The sequence below is a fragment of the Palaemon carinicauda genome, chromosome 4 (genome assembly GCF_036898095.1).
Source record: "Palaemon carinicauda isolate YSFRI2023 chromosome 4, ASM3689809v2, whole genome shotgun sequence".
In the NCBI taxonomy this organism is placed as follows: Eukaryota; Metazoa; Arthropoda; class Malacostraca; order Decapoda; family Palaemonidae; genus Palaemon; species Palaemon carinicauda.
In genome coordinates this window covers 92,880,037-92,894,828 of record NC_090728.1, presented here as the reverse complement: position 1 = coordinate 92,894,828, position 14,792 = coordinate 92,880,037, and the positions used below count along the sequence as shown (strand labels likewise).

The 14,792-nt window shown below is 41.4% G+C and overlaps 1 protein-coding gene across 1 annotated transcript in view; it reads right to left on the bottom strand.

The window, feature by feature from the left end:
• Nucleotides 1-14,792, bottom strand: part of LOC137640061 (recQ-like DNA helicase Blm) — a 394,741-nt gene that overhangs the window by 97,720 nt on the left and 282,229 nt on the right. The window contains exons 14-16 of the mRNA XM_068372487.1: nucleotides 12,592-12,673; nucleotides 3,420-3,567; nucleotides 750-881 (exon numbers count right to left, since the gene is read on the bottom strand). Coding sequence (XP_068228588.1) covers nucleotides 750-881; nucleotides 3,420-3,567; nucleotides 12,592-12,673 — 362 coding nt within the window. The remainder of the gene's footprint in view (nucleotides 1-749; nucleotides 882-3,419; nucleotides 3,568-12,591; nucleotides 12,674-14,792) is intronic.

The window sequence follows — 14,792 nt, the reverse complement described above, 5'->3', positions numbered from 1 at the left end:
CTTCCAATTGACTGGTTTTATCCCGACAATTGGAACAAACGGTGTGTGGATCGATAGAGGCCTTCGGAAGACGCCTTGAACAGTCCCTAGCACTACACTTTCTGTATTTAGGGACTTGAGAAGGGTCAGCCATCTTGAATTAGTCAAAGGGGAATTCAAAATCTATCCAAAGTCGTCAACAAATAATCCAAAATCAATAAAAGAATGCAAGGATGTATTGAAGATAACCTCTGCAAAGCGAAAGCTAATAACTAGAAATGTGTACTTCACCAAAATCTGTGAAAACCAATCCAGTAAGCAACAGCGAATTTAGTAGGTCTTGCCGGTGGCACGACAGAGAGAAAATTGGTTCTTTGTTTACATGGAGTACTAAGTACCTGCTCGACAGATGGCGCTGTTGATGTACACCCCCTCCTGCATAGCGATCGCTGGCGTATTTTGAACGTAGAGTTTTTCTGTCGGGCAGCAGAGCTGCAGCTTATATAATCACCGGCTAAGTTTAATATTGAAAATATGTTTTTGACAAGACAGAACACAAGTATGGCTTGGCAAATTCTACTTATTTTTCTGAAAAATTAATTGCAAACATCCATGTAATCTTAATTTGAACAATTAAATTTTAATTCCGATCAATTTCATAGAAATAGCGGAACAGCAATGTCTCATCAACATAAATGGCATTCAGCAAATTTCCAATGATTTGAAATCAATACTAATATACTCACTTAATAAACTGGAACATTCCTTACCATTTTGGGTCAGTTAATCCTAGTTGATGAAGAATATCTACTCTTACTCTTGGGGTTGCAGTAGCTGTAAGAGCAATAGTTGGAACACCGGGAAAACGTTGACGTAACATATTTAATTTCTTGTAGTCAGGCCTGTTTAGGGATGAGATAATAAACATTTCTGAATAATTTGAGTTTATCTGATAAAAAAAATAGTGTATTGCATTCAACATGATACCTAATTTTAAACGAAAGTATGCCCGAGTGTACCCTCAAGCAAGAGAACTCTAACCAAAGACAGTGGAAAACCATGGTACATAGGCTATGGCACTATCCAAGCCTAGAGAACAATGGTTTTATTTTGGAGTGTTCTTCTCCTAGAAGAGCTGCTTACCATAGCTAGAGAGTCTCTTCTACCCTTACCAAGAGTAAATTGGCCACTAAACAATTACAGTGCAGTAGTTAACCCCTTAGGTGAAAAAGAATTGTTTGGTAATTTTAGTGTTGTCAGGTGTAAGGGGAACAGAGGAGAATGTGTAAAGAAAAGACCAGACTATTCAGTGTATGTGTGGGCAAGGGGAAAATGAACCGTAACCAGAGAGAAGGATCCAGTGTAGTACTATCTGGCCAGTCTAAGGACCCCTTAACTCTCTAGCAGTAGTACTGTATCTCAAACACATCCATTCCACACAAAATTAATCTTTATATAATTGTTTACTAAATTTATTGCTATTTTGACCAAAAAAAAAATGCATCAAAAACTATTCTATCAAGCTATCCAAACTGAAAAACATTTGTTTACTTCATCCCTTTTCCTATTTTTAATATATTCTTTACACTTGTGAGATTTGATTAGTATTGATTTTTTGGCTCAGCCTTGTCGTCCTGATGGAAGGTTCCTTTAGGCAGCTTTCTAAGGGATATTTGGCTACAGTGATAATCCCAGAGAATTAACCACAGGTTTCCAGAATTCTAACTCCTGGCGCGGGTATCCTTAATACAGTATAACTTTTAAGGACATCGCATAATATCAGGGGACGTATTTCTTGATACGACACATGGCAATCTTCATCCCTAATAGATTTTACTCTTTGAGGGGAAGAGGGGCAAAATTGAAGGGGAGCCGTTATCAAGGTTACCAGGTGGATCCCCTCCCAGTACAACTACGGCGTAACTATTCCTTTTCACGTAACCATTTAAGCACGGTGTTCTCCCACGTTGCTCTCGGTGTTGTTACCGCTTTGAAGGAATATTATCATGCAATCTCCAGCATCTTCATCCTCTAGAAAGTTGAGTATTTAATCTTTCCTGTGTATAATTTTTGGCTCCCTTCTCGCAGTTAAATTAACATAATTTAGGTGTTGAACGGAGCGATGCCACCAGCGGAGGCGGCCACTTTAGGACCGCTGTCGTACACCATAAATGCTTTATTTAGTTAGTATTATGACGTCCCCGGTATTTAGCTATACAGTAAACAAATTCTAGCTATTTAGGCAAAATTATACTAGTGAGGATAAGATCTACACATGTAATATTTCCTCTTCCAAATAAACGTTTTGATCGTATACGATAGGGCCTCGGTGGTACTAACGTAGCCGAGATCCCGACTCGAGTTAGGCTAGCCTAACGCGTTTTAGTATACTTTAGTAACGTTATCCTCCGTTTATCCTTGAGTACCGTTTTAGTAATTCGGTCGGAGAAATATATATCTCCTAGAATTACTAGCAAAATTCGATACGCTTCTCCCTTAGAGAAATGAGGATAAACCTTTCTTTTCCCCCTGAGTGCCGCCAGCCCAGGCGACAACCCTATCTTTCGTCATTGCCATTGAGTAGTGTACTCCGGCTTGACTGGGATAGCGTTTTCTGTCGATCTTCTTTGCCGGCGAGTATCCCGGCTTTGAAATACGTCAGTAACTCAGGGTATTCTGTCTTAATTTTGAGAGTGAAGTCAAATATCATTCATGACTTTAGATCTATTAAAAAATTAAAAGGGTTATTGATATTTAATATATATCAACTGTATTCTCATTCTGTATAATATATATCTTATTTCTTAATATATACAAATGTTGGTAAATTTTCCCTACAAAAATGATATGGTGGAGATTATCATAATTTGTATTTTATAATCATTAACATATAATCATGAAACAATTAATCATATAATTATTTCTTCTACTGTATTCTCATACTGTGCGGTATTTATCTTATTTTTTACTATATATAAATGTTGAGTTAAATTTCCCCTGAAAGAATGATATAGTGGAGATTATGATAGTTGTTTTATGTAATCATTATCATATAATCATGAAACAATTAATCATATAATTATATAATTATTTCCACAAAAATAACATTAGGAAACTTGAACTCTCCAAAACTAATTAGGGCAATCACTACTGAGGGATGATTTATTCATCCATTGTTATAAGATCTTTTCAGTCCATCATAGCCCAAATCATAACATTTTATTTCCTTTCTGATTCATGACAATTATTGTCATGTATCATGCGCTCATCACACAAAGAAATAAGTTACATTGGAAAGCTGAGGAACCTTTAATACTTGATAACTATACATTGGTCCTTTGTAAATAATGACCTTTATTTTAATTCAAAATAAACAAACTAAAAACTCTAAGAATACTATCATCAAATCTATATAATGTATTCAACAATGAGTTACCAACCTGAAATCATGGCCCCATTGAGACACACAATGAGCTTCATCAATCACAAATCGACTGAGCTTTTTCCTCTGATATAACGACTCAAGAATTGAGCAAAACTTGATACTAGCGCTTATTTTTTCTGGAGTAACATACAGAAGTTTGAGGCCTGTAATTATAAATAGAGGTTAAAATTAAAGTAATAAAATCAAATTAAAACTATATCAAATAAGGCACTAAAGACTGGAAATTTGGAAAAAAAACTATCAGTTATGAATCAGTAGTCAATAAGGAACTATCAAAGCTCCCATGAAAACTAATTGTAGAAAAACCTAATATTACTATATTATTGATTATAGTTCTGTAACTATTAGTTCCTCTACATCGGCAGAGATATCAGTTATCATAATAAAATGGATTCATCTAATGTCGAGAGAGAGAGAGAGAGAGAGAGAGAGAGAGAGAGAGAGAGAGAGAGAGAGAGAGAGAGAGAGAGAGAGAGATATGGATAATTCATATACAAAAATTTTCAATATACCACCAATTTAGATTTATTAAAATTTCTTAAATTCCTTCAATCTTATAGTAGGGGAGGATGGAGGAGTTCATGTGCACCTAGTACATGGACAAATAAACACAATTTTCCCTATATGGTAAATGTTACCATATTAATCCATTGAAACACTTATTTTTAGGTTTTATGAACATTGTTTGATATGAGAAAATATTAGAAAATTTGTACTCAATATGGAATTTCTTCATATTTTACTATTTTTCTTTCAGATATGTGATTAATGGGAGAAATCTAGACTGATGCATGCTAATGTGAAGTACTATGATGTTATAGGCTAGAAATTAAACTATTAAAGTCCATATTTGAATAGCACAGTGACTACTCATGGGGAAAAAAACTGTGACTGTTAAAAATCCTTCCAAAAAGTTATCATTAAAATTATACTCTACATGATCTATCCCTTTTTCATGATGGTAGTTTTACAAACTTTAGTTCTTGCAAAGGAGATCCAAATAATAGGCTCTCATACCAGATGACATTCATGATTTGAGACTTAATGAACAATAACTTCACCTAATTGTATGAATGACATACAGTATGTGACCAAACACCAGTTAAGATTCGCAGAAAATATGGACTTCTCCCTTACCAACCCTCACAGATCTCCCATTTCCTATAAAACTAAAAATAAAAAACGTTCCCTATCTCAGCCTTTACTAACAGAAAATGCTGTACATGGAGGGGCATTAAAAACAGAAACAAAAAGCCATTGTTACACAAGACCTTGAAAATTTGCTTATATAACCATCTGTCACTCCAAACCCCACCCCCCTTTTTTTTGCTCTTAGATAACTATGGAATCAGCCATAGATTAGTTCTCACATAACTGTGTATGTTATTCCTTTCACATCTGCCATGCCAAAAGGTAATTCCCTATACAGAATTAGTATTTCTTTAAATCATGATGGCTTGATGTCCTCTCTTCCCAGGGTTGGGAAGACTGATATTGTTACATAAGAGAATTTCAAGCCATTGTGTATCAGTGTTTTTCAAATCTTCAATAAGGTACTGTCCTGTATCCATTTTTATATAATTTTGAATCCTGTGAAGCTCATAAATGACTCCCTTTTACTCCCTCATTGAACATAAGAAAAATTATATTTTCATAATAAAATAAATCTTTGATCATAACTTACCTGGTAGTTATATATATATATAGCTTAGTCCCCGACGTCCCGGCAGAAATTTCAAAACTCGCGGCAATCGCCGATTGGGTAGCCAGGTGTACCACCAGTGCGCCCTCTACCCAGGTACCTGTAACCATTCCAGTCATTCCTCAGATCTTCCATGCCCTTAGGTCTCTAGAGGGGAGGAGGGTGGGAATTAAATTATATATAACTACCAGGTAAGTATGTTCAAAAATTTATTTTATTATGAAAATATCATTTTTAAACATCTGACTTACCTGGTAGTTATATATATATAGCTGACTGACACCTTTGGTGGAGGGCCAGAGACAGCCAACATTGTTGGAATTTACTTAAGAGTTAATAAACAAGCTTAAGGGTTCGTACCTGATAAGGAAGCTGACTTCAATGAATTCCTGCCTCATTATGTCCGCTTTCCTTACAAGATCCAGCGATCCACCCAGGGGGCTGAAGACCTCTAGGAGCTGTCAAACCAGTGTAAATACCTCTATGTGACAGGACCTCATCCAATACCCTTGTTCCGGGCGCTCTCAAGGAACAAACTGACCACCTGACTAAAATCAATGATTGTGGAAGACTGTCGTCCAATCTCCACAAACAACCATAAACATACAATAGTTTCAAGAGAAGAAAAGGGAATTAGGTTACGGGAATGTAGTGATAGATCCTTCCCCCACCACTGCACTCAGTGCTACGAATGGTCCCAGAGTGTAGCAGTCCTCGTAAAGAGTCTGGACACGTTTCAAATAATGTGAAACGAACACAGATTTACTCCTCCAAAAGGTTGTGTCCATAATGCTTTGTAAAGACCTATTCTGCTTGAAGGCTACAGAAGTTGCCACAGCTCTAACTTCATGTGTCTTGACTTTCAAAAGCTTGAAGTCTGCCTCACTACTATGTGAATGAGCCTCTCTTATTAAGAGCCTGATGAAGAAGGATAGTGCATTCTTCGACATCTGTAACGAAGGCTTCTTGACCGAGCACCAAAGAGCTTCTGACTTGCCTCGTAACTCTTTCGTTCTTTCCAGGTAGAACTTCAGGGCTCTTACTGGACACAGGACCCTCTCCAATTCCTCACCAACCACATCCGAAAGGTTCGGAATCTCAAAAGCCTTGGGCCAGGGTTGAGAAGGGCGTTTGTTCTTAGCAAGAAAGCCTAGCTGCAAGGAGCAGATAGCTTTGTTATCTCTAAAGCCGACGTTCTTGTCGAAGGCATGAATCTCAGTGACCCTTTTAGCTGTCGCCAGACTCACCAAAAAGAGAGTCTTCATAGTGAGGTCCTTAAACGAAGCTGAGTGCAAGGCCTCAAACCTGTCACTCATTAGGAACTTCAGGACTATATCCAGATTCCAAGCTGGTGATTCCTGGTGCCGTTCCTTAGGTGTTTCAAAAGATTTGAGAAGATCCTGTAGGTCTTTATTATTAGAAAGGTCCAAGTTCCTATGCCCGAAGACGACCGCTAACATGCTCCTGTATCCCTTGATGGTACAAGTCAAAAACCTACATTTCCTTCAATGGTAAAACAGGAAGTCAGCAATCTGAGTCATAAAGGTACTGGAAGAGGAAACAGAGTTGACTCTGCACCATTCTCTAAATACTTCCCACTTGTATTGGTAAACCTTGATGGTAGAAGACCTCCTTGCTCTTGCAATCGCCCTAGCTGCCTCCTTCGAAAAACCTCTAGCTCTAGTGAGTTTTTCGATAGTCTGAAGGCAGTTAGATGTACAGCTTGGAAGTTTTGATGGTACTTTTCCAAGTGGGGTTGTTTGAGTAGATCTACTCTTAATGGAAGGCTTCTCGGGGTGTCCACCATCAATTCTAGTACCTCTGTGAACCACTCTCTTGAGAGCCAAAAGGGGACCACTAGAGTCAATCTGGTTTCCTCGTGTGTCACAAACTTTTGCATCACTTTGTGCAGAATCTTGAACGGAGGGAATGCGTACATGTCCAGGCGGGACCAGTCTAAAAGGAAAGCGTCTATGTGGACTGCTTCGAGATCTGGCACTGGGGAGCAGTATGTCTCCAACCTCTTCGTCTTCGAGGTTGCGAACAGGTCTGTACAAGGACAACCCCAAATCCGCCACAGGTTCTTGCAGACCTCTTGATGAAGTGTCCATTCTGTGGACAGAACTTGACCTCTCCTGCTGAGGCTGTCTGCCATCACGTTCCTTTCCCCCTGAATAAACCTTGTTACAAGGGTTACATTCTTCTCTTTTGCCTGCCCAGTAAAGAAGAACTCTAGCAGTCTTGTAAAGGGACCTCGAGTGGGTTTCGCCTTGTTTGGCAATGTAGGCCAACGCTGTAGTGTTGTCGGTGTTGACTTGCACTACTAGGTTCAATACTGACCCTTCGAAGCCTTTGAGGGCCAACAGGACTGCCAACAGCTCCTTCTGGTTTATGTGGAGGCTTTCCTGATCTTTTGTCCAGAGACCCGAGATCTCCAACTTGCCCAGTGTTGCTCCCCACCCTGAGTCCAAGGCGTCGTAACACAACACAAGGTCTGGGTTCCTCTGATCCAGGGAGTGACCTTCTTGAAGCTTGACTGGGTCGTTCCACCACTGAAGGCAACTTTTTACGGATTCCGTAATGGGGATACATTTTGTCTCTAGTTCCTTTCTCTTGTCCCAATGACGATCGAGGTGGAACTGAAGAGGGCGAAGATTCAGCCTTCCCAGGGAGACAAACTGCTCCAACGAGGAGAGGGTTCCCAGCAGACTCATCCACTCTCTCACAGAACACTTCCGTTTCTCTAGAAAGGAATGAAGTTTTAATAGGGCTTGCTCCGTCCTTGACGCAGACGAAAAAGCCCGAAAAACTTGACTCCGAATCTCCATCCCCAAATAAAGGATCTCTTGGGATGGTGTCAGTTGAGACTTGTCTCTGTTTATCAGAAGACCCAGTTCTTCTGATAACCTCAACTTCATCTGTAGATCCTCCAGGCAGCGATTTGAGGAATGAGCTCTGAGCCAGTCGTCCAGATACAGGGAGGCTCTGATACCTCTTGAATGCAGCAAGCCTGCTACATTTAACATTAGCTTCGTAAATATTTCAGGGGCGGTGCTTAGGCCGAAACAAGGGGCCTGAAACTGGAAAACTTCCTCCTTGTCCACGAACCTCAGGTAATGCATGAAGTTCGGATGAATGGGGATATGGAAGTAAGCATCCTGGAGGTCTAAAGAGACCATCCAGTTATCCTTTCTTACTGCTGCTAGGACTGACTTCGATGTCTCCATGGAGAACTTTGTCTTCTGAACGAAGGCGTTGAGAGCACTTACATCCAAGACTGGTCTCCATCATCCCCAAGTTCTTGGGAAAAAGGAATAAGCGGTTGTAGAAACTTGGTGATCGCAAATCTCGCACCCTCTCTATTGCCTCCTTCTCCAACAAAAGAGACATTTGATGTTGCATAGCCTGTATCTTTGACTCCTCTCTGTATCTGGCAGAGAGATCTATCGGAGCTACTACTAAAGGAGGTTTCCCTACGAAAGGGATTTTGTATCCCTCCTTTAGTAACTGTACAGACAAAAGGTCTGCTCCTCTCCTCTCCCAAGCTCGCCAGAAGTTGTTTAGTCTGGCTCCTACTGCTGTCTGAAGGTGAATGCAGTCAGACTCTGCTTCGCCCTGGCTTCGATCCTCTTCTCTTTGCTCTCCTTCCCTCGGGTCTGGAACTACCCCTACTGAAAGGAATGAGGGAATGGAGCTTCTTCCTTAGGTTTGCAGCTTGCGAAGGAAGTAGGCAGAACCTTCCGTGCTGTTTTTGACACCAAATACTGTGTGGACTTTTGGGTTAAAGCGGAAGAGACCTCTCTGACCAACTCTTGAGGTAAAAGAGAAAGAAAGAGGTGCGTACAGCAATTCCGACTTTTAAATGGGTGTAGCCCCATTGGACAAAAAAGAGCACATTTGGGCTCTTTTCTTAAGAACACCCGCCGAAAAAAGGGCCGCCAACTCATTGGATCCGTCTCTTAAGGCTTTATCCATGCACGACATAATGTGGATGAGACTTTGTGTCCACATCCTTCAAAGCAGAAACCTTTTTCCCCAAGGCTCCCAGAGTCCAGTCAAGGAAATTGAATACCTCGAAAGCTCTGAAAACGCCTTTGAGAAGATGATCAAGCTCTGACGTTGACCAGAGTATTTTGGTCCTTCTCATGGCTGTCCGACGAGGGGCGTCTACCAGACTCGAAAAGTCTCCTTGGGCAGAGGCAGGAAATTCCAAGCCGAGAACTTCTCCCGTCTCGTAATAAACGCTAGATCTGGAAGCCAATCTAGCAGGGGGAAAAAGAGAAAAGTCTTTCGCTGGTCCTTCTTGGATTGCATCCAGTCTCCCATCATTCTCAAGGCTTTCTTAGATGATCGAGACAGCACCATCTTTGTGAACAGAGACTCCTTCGACGCCTTCCCTAGCGTAAACTCTGAAGGCGGGGAACGAAAAGCAGCAGGCACAAAATAATTCGGAAACTCTTCGGTAAAAAATCACAAGAGTTTCTTTAAGTCAACCGAAGGATGAAGGGTCTTAAGATCTTCTCCATCCGAGACTTCCTCTAAAAAATCACTAGGGGAAAGGTGATCGTTGATTCCTTCCTCCGACAGATCTCTAATCGAGGTAGAGAGATCTTGTTTCCTAGGAATCAACTCCTTAAGATCCTGACTACTGGCGTCAATAGGTCCAAGATCATGACGCCTGGCGTCACGTTGTCCCAACGCTTGATGCTTGGAACTATGACGCTCGCGATCTTGACGATCGGAACTATGAAGTTCGCGATCTCGACACTCGGTTCGTCTGGCGTCATCACGACGTCCGAGGCTCTTACTCTTGGCATGACGTCTAACTGCTTGACGCTCAGCGTCATGCGTACCAGTCTCTCGACGCTTAGCAAGAAGTTCCTCCTTACGCCGCTCGGCGTCATGGCTACAAGGCCCTCGACGCTTGGTAAGCTGCCCGTCGTCAAGAACCTCTCGACTCTTAGCCTTCTGACGCTTGGCGTCAAGGTGTGAAGAATCCTGACGCTAGGGGTCTTGGTGAGCCACTCTCTTCTTGTCCGCAGGTTGATAGACTTGCATGATGGAAGAGAGTTTCTGCTGCATATCTTGCGGTATACTAAAATTAGGGTCAACGTGTTGTGGCAAAACAGGAGACGTTGCTTCTACCACACGATCGCTTTCTACGTTGCTCAAGGAAAGTGCAGAGTGTCGGACGAAAACCAATCTGAAGAAGGAGGAGGAGCATGCACCGAGGTCATGCCAGTCTCAGAAAACTGTCTTGCAACTGGTGGGGCTGGACGCCTGACAGCTTCCGACATCCTTCTATCTCCTACCGACGTAACAGGGCGCTTGGCAGGAGAGCATTCTTCGGAGCAGGAAGGAAAACGCTCCGGACTGCAACCAGGAGCCTGAGGTGTCATGATACGACGCTGATCGACAGAGTCAATCTTCCTCTTCAGAGGTCTGGATGCGAGACGCAAGCACCGTCTGGGTGCTGCGTCATCCGAAGAGGATGAAAACACTTCCACCTCGCCTTTCCCATGGCGAGGGCGAGCGTCCTGTGAAGCGTCAACAGGTATACTCGAGGGGACGTCTGCTCGGGCGCTAACGCCTCTCGTTTCCTTTTGCCGTTCGATATTCCTTCTCCCAGGGGTTGGGGAGCTTGGAAGAGATCTATGGCTAGGAGAACGACAGGTCCGAGCAGACGCACCCTCCACTGCACTGATTAAATTCACTGCACTTTTAGCACTGACACTAGCACTCTTTAATTCTTTAACGTCGGACATTAACTTGGTTCTGTTCGCTGCGAGCAACTCAACTCTCATGCCCAGGGCTTGGATAGCCACCATCATGTCCTTGAGAGTTGGTTCATCAGTAGTAACACTAGTGGGATCTGGAACTACCACTACAGGGGAAGGATTAGGTTCACTGACACCGGGAGGGGAACAATCTCTAGAAGAATGAGATAAAACTCTTTATTCCTTCTAAGTCTATCCCTCTCAAGCTTACGAATGTAGCGGTCATACTCCAATCACCCACTCTCAGACAAAATAACACATTCATCGCAACGATCAACCAACTCACAAACTTTACCTCTACATTTTACACAAATGGAGTGGGGATCAACAGAGGCTTTAGCAAGCCGGGTCTTACAACCTCTCACACAACTTCTAAATGATGAAGAAGAGTCAGACATTTTGAATATTTTAAAGAGAGATCAAACAAGCAAGGGTCAAAATAACAAAATCCAATCGTGGTTCAAGAAAATCCAAACGAGCGAAAGCCAAAACGAAATTGTACATCACCAAGATATCACAAATTTCAAGTAATTTGTATTTTTCCTAACAGTACTTACCTCAAACTACTTTCTTAGGAGTATCTGGGATCTCCTCCCTAACCGACCAAGATTTTTGCGCAGTTCCCCCTATCTCCGTTTTCCCTTGTCGGGTCCCTCCGTGGCGGATGGATACGTGCCCTAAGGCGACCCGGGTTTAGCGAGCGTGGGTACGCTGCTAGGTCTCTGTCGTCAGTAAGCATCTGGTCACGGCGTAGGTAACATCTCGCCGCTCTCTCTCACATCCCGTCCAACCCACCATTGTGTTACACGAGTTCCCTTTGTGCTTCCCGTTCATAACCTTTCCAACGTCGTTGTCCTGGGCCCAAGGCCGGTAAGTCATGCAGGGCATGGCTCTCTAAGTCGAGCATCGATCCACACACACGTTGTGCTCCACGTGTAGAGGCAGTGTGTGCTCGCCTGCCTCCATGTGTCCGGAGTGTGCGTCCTGGCCGGAACTGCAGTGAACTTTGTTCGACACAAAGAAGAAGAAGGCGTCGAAGCGGTCACCTAGGAAGCCTGGTATCGGTTCGCCGATAACGTCTCCGTCAGCACCTTCGGAGAGAGGTCCTCCTTCCCCTTCCCCTACCCAGAGTAGGGGACAGGGTAAGTCCGTTGCGGCGAAACAGCCCATTGCTGTTCCCCATGAGTCTGATTTCAATGAATCTAGTTGCATTGTGCCTACGCAGACGAATGGGGAGTCTGCTGTTGTGACGGAAGGGCTTTCCGTAGACGAGGTTCTGGTGCCCGCAGGACCCGTCTCGAGTGAGGACCCGGTGTAGGGGAGGTCAGGAACACCAGCTCCTTCCCCTCCATCGTGGCAGTGCTTTTCAGGTACAGCGGTTTCAGGGGGCAATCAAGACAGAGAAAGGCGAGCCACATGCTCTTCGGACCCCGACTCCATTGTGTGGACTGCGAATGGTTCCAGGTACCTGGGTAGAGGGTGCACTGGTGGTACACCTGGCTACCCAATCGGCGATTGCCGCGAGTTTTGAAATTTCTGCCCTGACATCAGGGAATAAGCTATATATATATAACTACCAGGTAAGTCAGATGTTTAAAAGCAATATTTACTAGGAAGACAAAGAAGGTTAGTACTGTACATTATTTTTATTTAAGAAAAAAAATTAGCAATAAAATTATTTAAAATACCTGGTTCTCTCTTCGTTAGTTCTGTATATAAGAGATTCTCCTCCCTTAGTGATACATCTCCAGACACATGTCCAGCAGGAATCTGGAAAATTAACAATGTTACAGTAGAAGAGAAGGCTAACCATGTAAAGCCTATTTTATGAAATCCAAATGAGGGACCTTTGACAATGATTGGGACAGACTAGGTGTAATATTTCAAAAGTTATTACTGAAAAACTCCCTTAGACCACCGTATCATTAGCTTACCCTAAGACTAAGTCAACCTGTATTTGCTTCCCAAATGGCTTCACTCCTGACAAGGTAACACTAAATCATATTTTGTAAATTGTAAAACTAGCATCATGATATCTTATTTCAGACAAAGATAATATATTTTACCCATAGAGAAAATTTATTTGACAATAAGAAAGACTATGCCTGTTTCAACCAACTACATATACCCCAAATAAGTACTACTGTACAGTTAAGAAAAACAGCATGCTTTATAAGATTTTTCCTAATTCTGACCATCCCTTGCATTCAGATCTTCTCAGACTGTACATCCAGTATGTAATACTAGGAATGCAGATAATTGTAATACACTGTAATCTAGAAGTTTTATTTCAGCTTTGACTAGACAGTGGAATGATCTTCATAATATGGTAGTTGAATCCATGAAACTTAAGAAGTTCAAACTCGTTGCAAATGCATTTGTGTCGAACAAGTTGGCACATCAGGTTTCATTAGAGGACTTAGGCTTGTAGCATTCTGCTTTTCCATCTAGGGTTGTAAATAGGTCATTATCAATAATAATCAAAACTACCTACATTTACAACCCAGTTATGCATTACATGACATATAGAATAACACACCCACAACATGCATGGTACCTTTTGAACATCATAATTGTGGCCTCTACACAATTTTCAAGAAAATATTGGGCTCTTGTAAATTGAAAAAAAATAGTAATTTCATGTCTAAAATACTAAGTTTGGAATCATCTTTCAAGGACAAAAATTGAATTATGAAATCCTCAAAATGCAAAAATATGAATTTGCCTATAATGGTTGAATGTTTTGGACTATCTGCTGATGAAATTTAACATAAGCTTAAAAATCATGAGATCAACATTTCCTATCAGACAAAAAAAAATCATAGAGGTTATGATCAGAAAATTGTTTGATACATATACAATTGGAGACTACAAAACCTATAACAAAACTCAAAAGTAAAAATTCAATCTATGGAACAATGCTAAAATTGGCTTAAATAGTTAATATTACTTATATTTTTAGTCAAAACAATAAGGTGGCAGTTCTCAATTATGGTTCCCTTACATCTTATCATGAACTGTATTGGATTATTACTGAATGAAGATAATAATGTATACAACTTTAACATAAGTGACAAACGTAAAATTTCCCCGACTATTATCAAGAAAATTTCACAACTAACCAATAATAATAACATAACACTGACTCTATTTCAATCACTAGCAATGCATAAAGTGCATCTGATAAATGCTGAATATTGTTCTAAATAGATTAGAATTTTGAATAATAACAACAGAAGGTGAAGAAAGGTAATTTTTAAAGGTTAAAAGGTGACTGGTTTCAGTTCCGGTTCCATCAGAACAGATGCTCACCAGAACGTCAGCTGGGCAAGCCCAACCCCCCACTGTGGTGCCCTACCACAGCAGTAGCCTACCCAGTAAACAGCTTAAACTCACGGTCCTGGGCGGGGATCGGTCTCTTGCCATGCTAATGCTAGGCAAACACGTTACCACTGTACTAGCATGGAACACTTTAGTGAGGTAATGAATAGGAGATTGATATACCCGAAGCTGAAGAAGACCTTGACATACGTATGGATGAATTCAGTGTGTTGGAAGTCAAAGCTATCATTAAAAAACTTAGGAGATGGAAAGCCCCTAGATATAATGGAATAATTGCCTAGATGATATTGGCTGAAAATAAAGTGACCCTAGAATACTTACAAGATTATTTTATAGAATGTGGCAGGAAGAGGCAAAACCTGATGATTGGGAGCCAGGAATGTTGGTGAAATGACAAAAAAAAAAAAAAAAAGGAAACCTGACTGATTACAATAATTACAGAGGCAACACACGTTAATTGTCGTGAAATGCATAAAATGTCACAGGAGGTTGGGCTCGAGAAAAACAGAAGAGAGATGATGAGAACAATATGCACTGGAAGATGAAT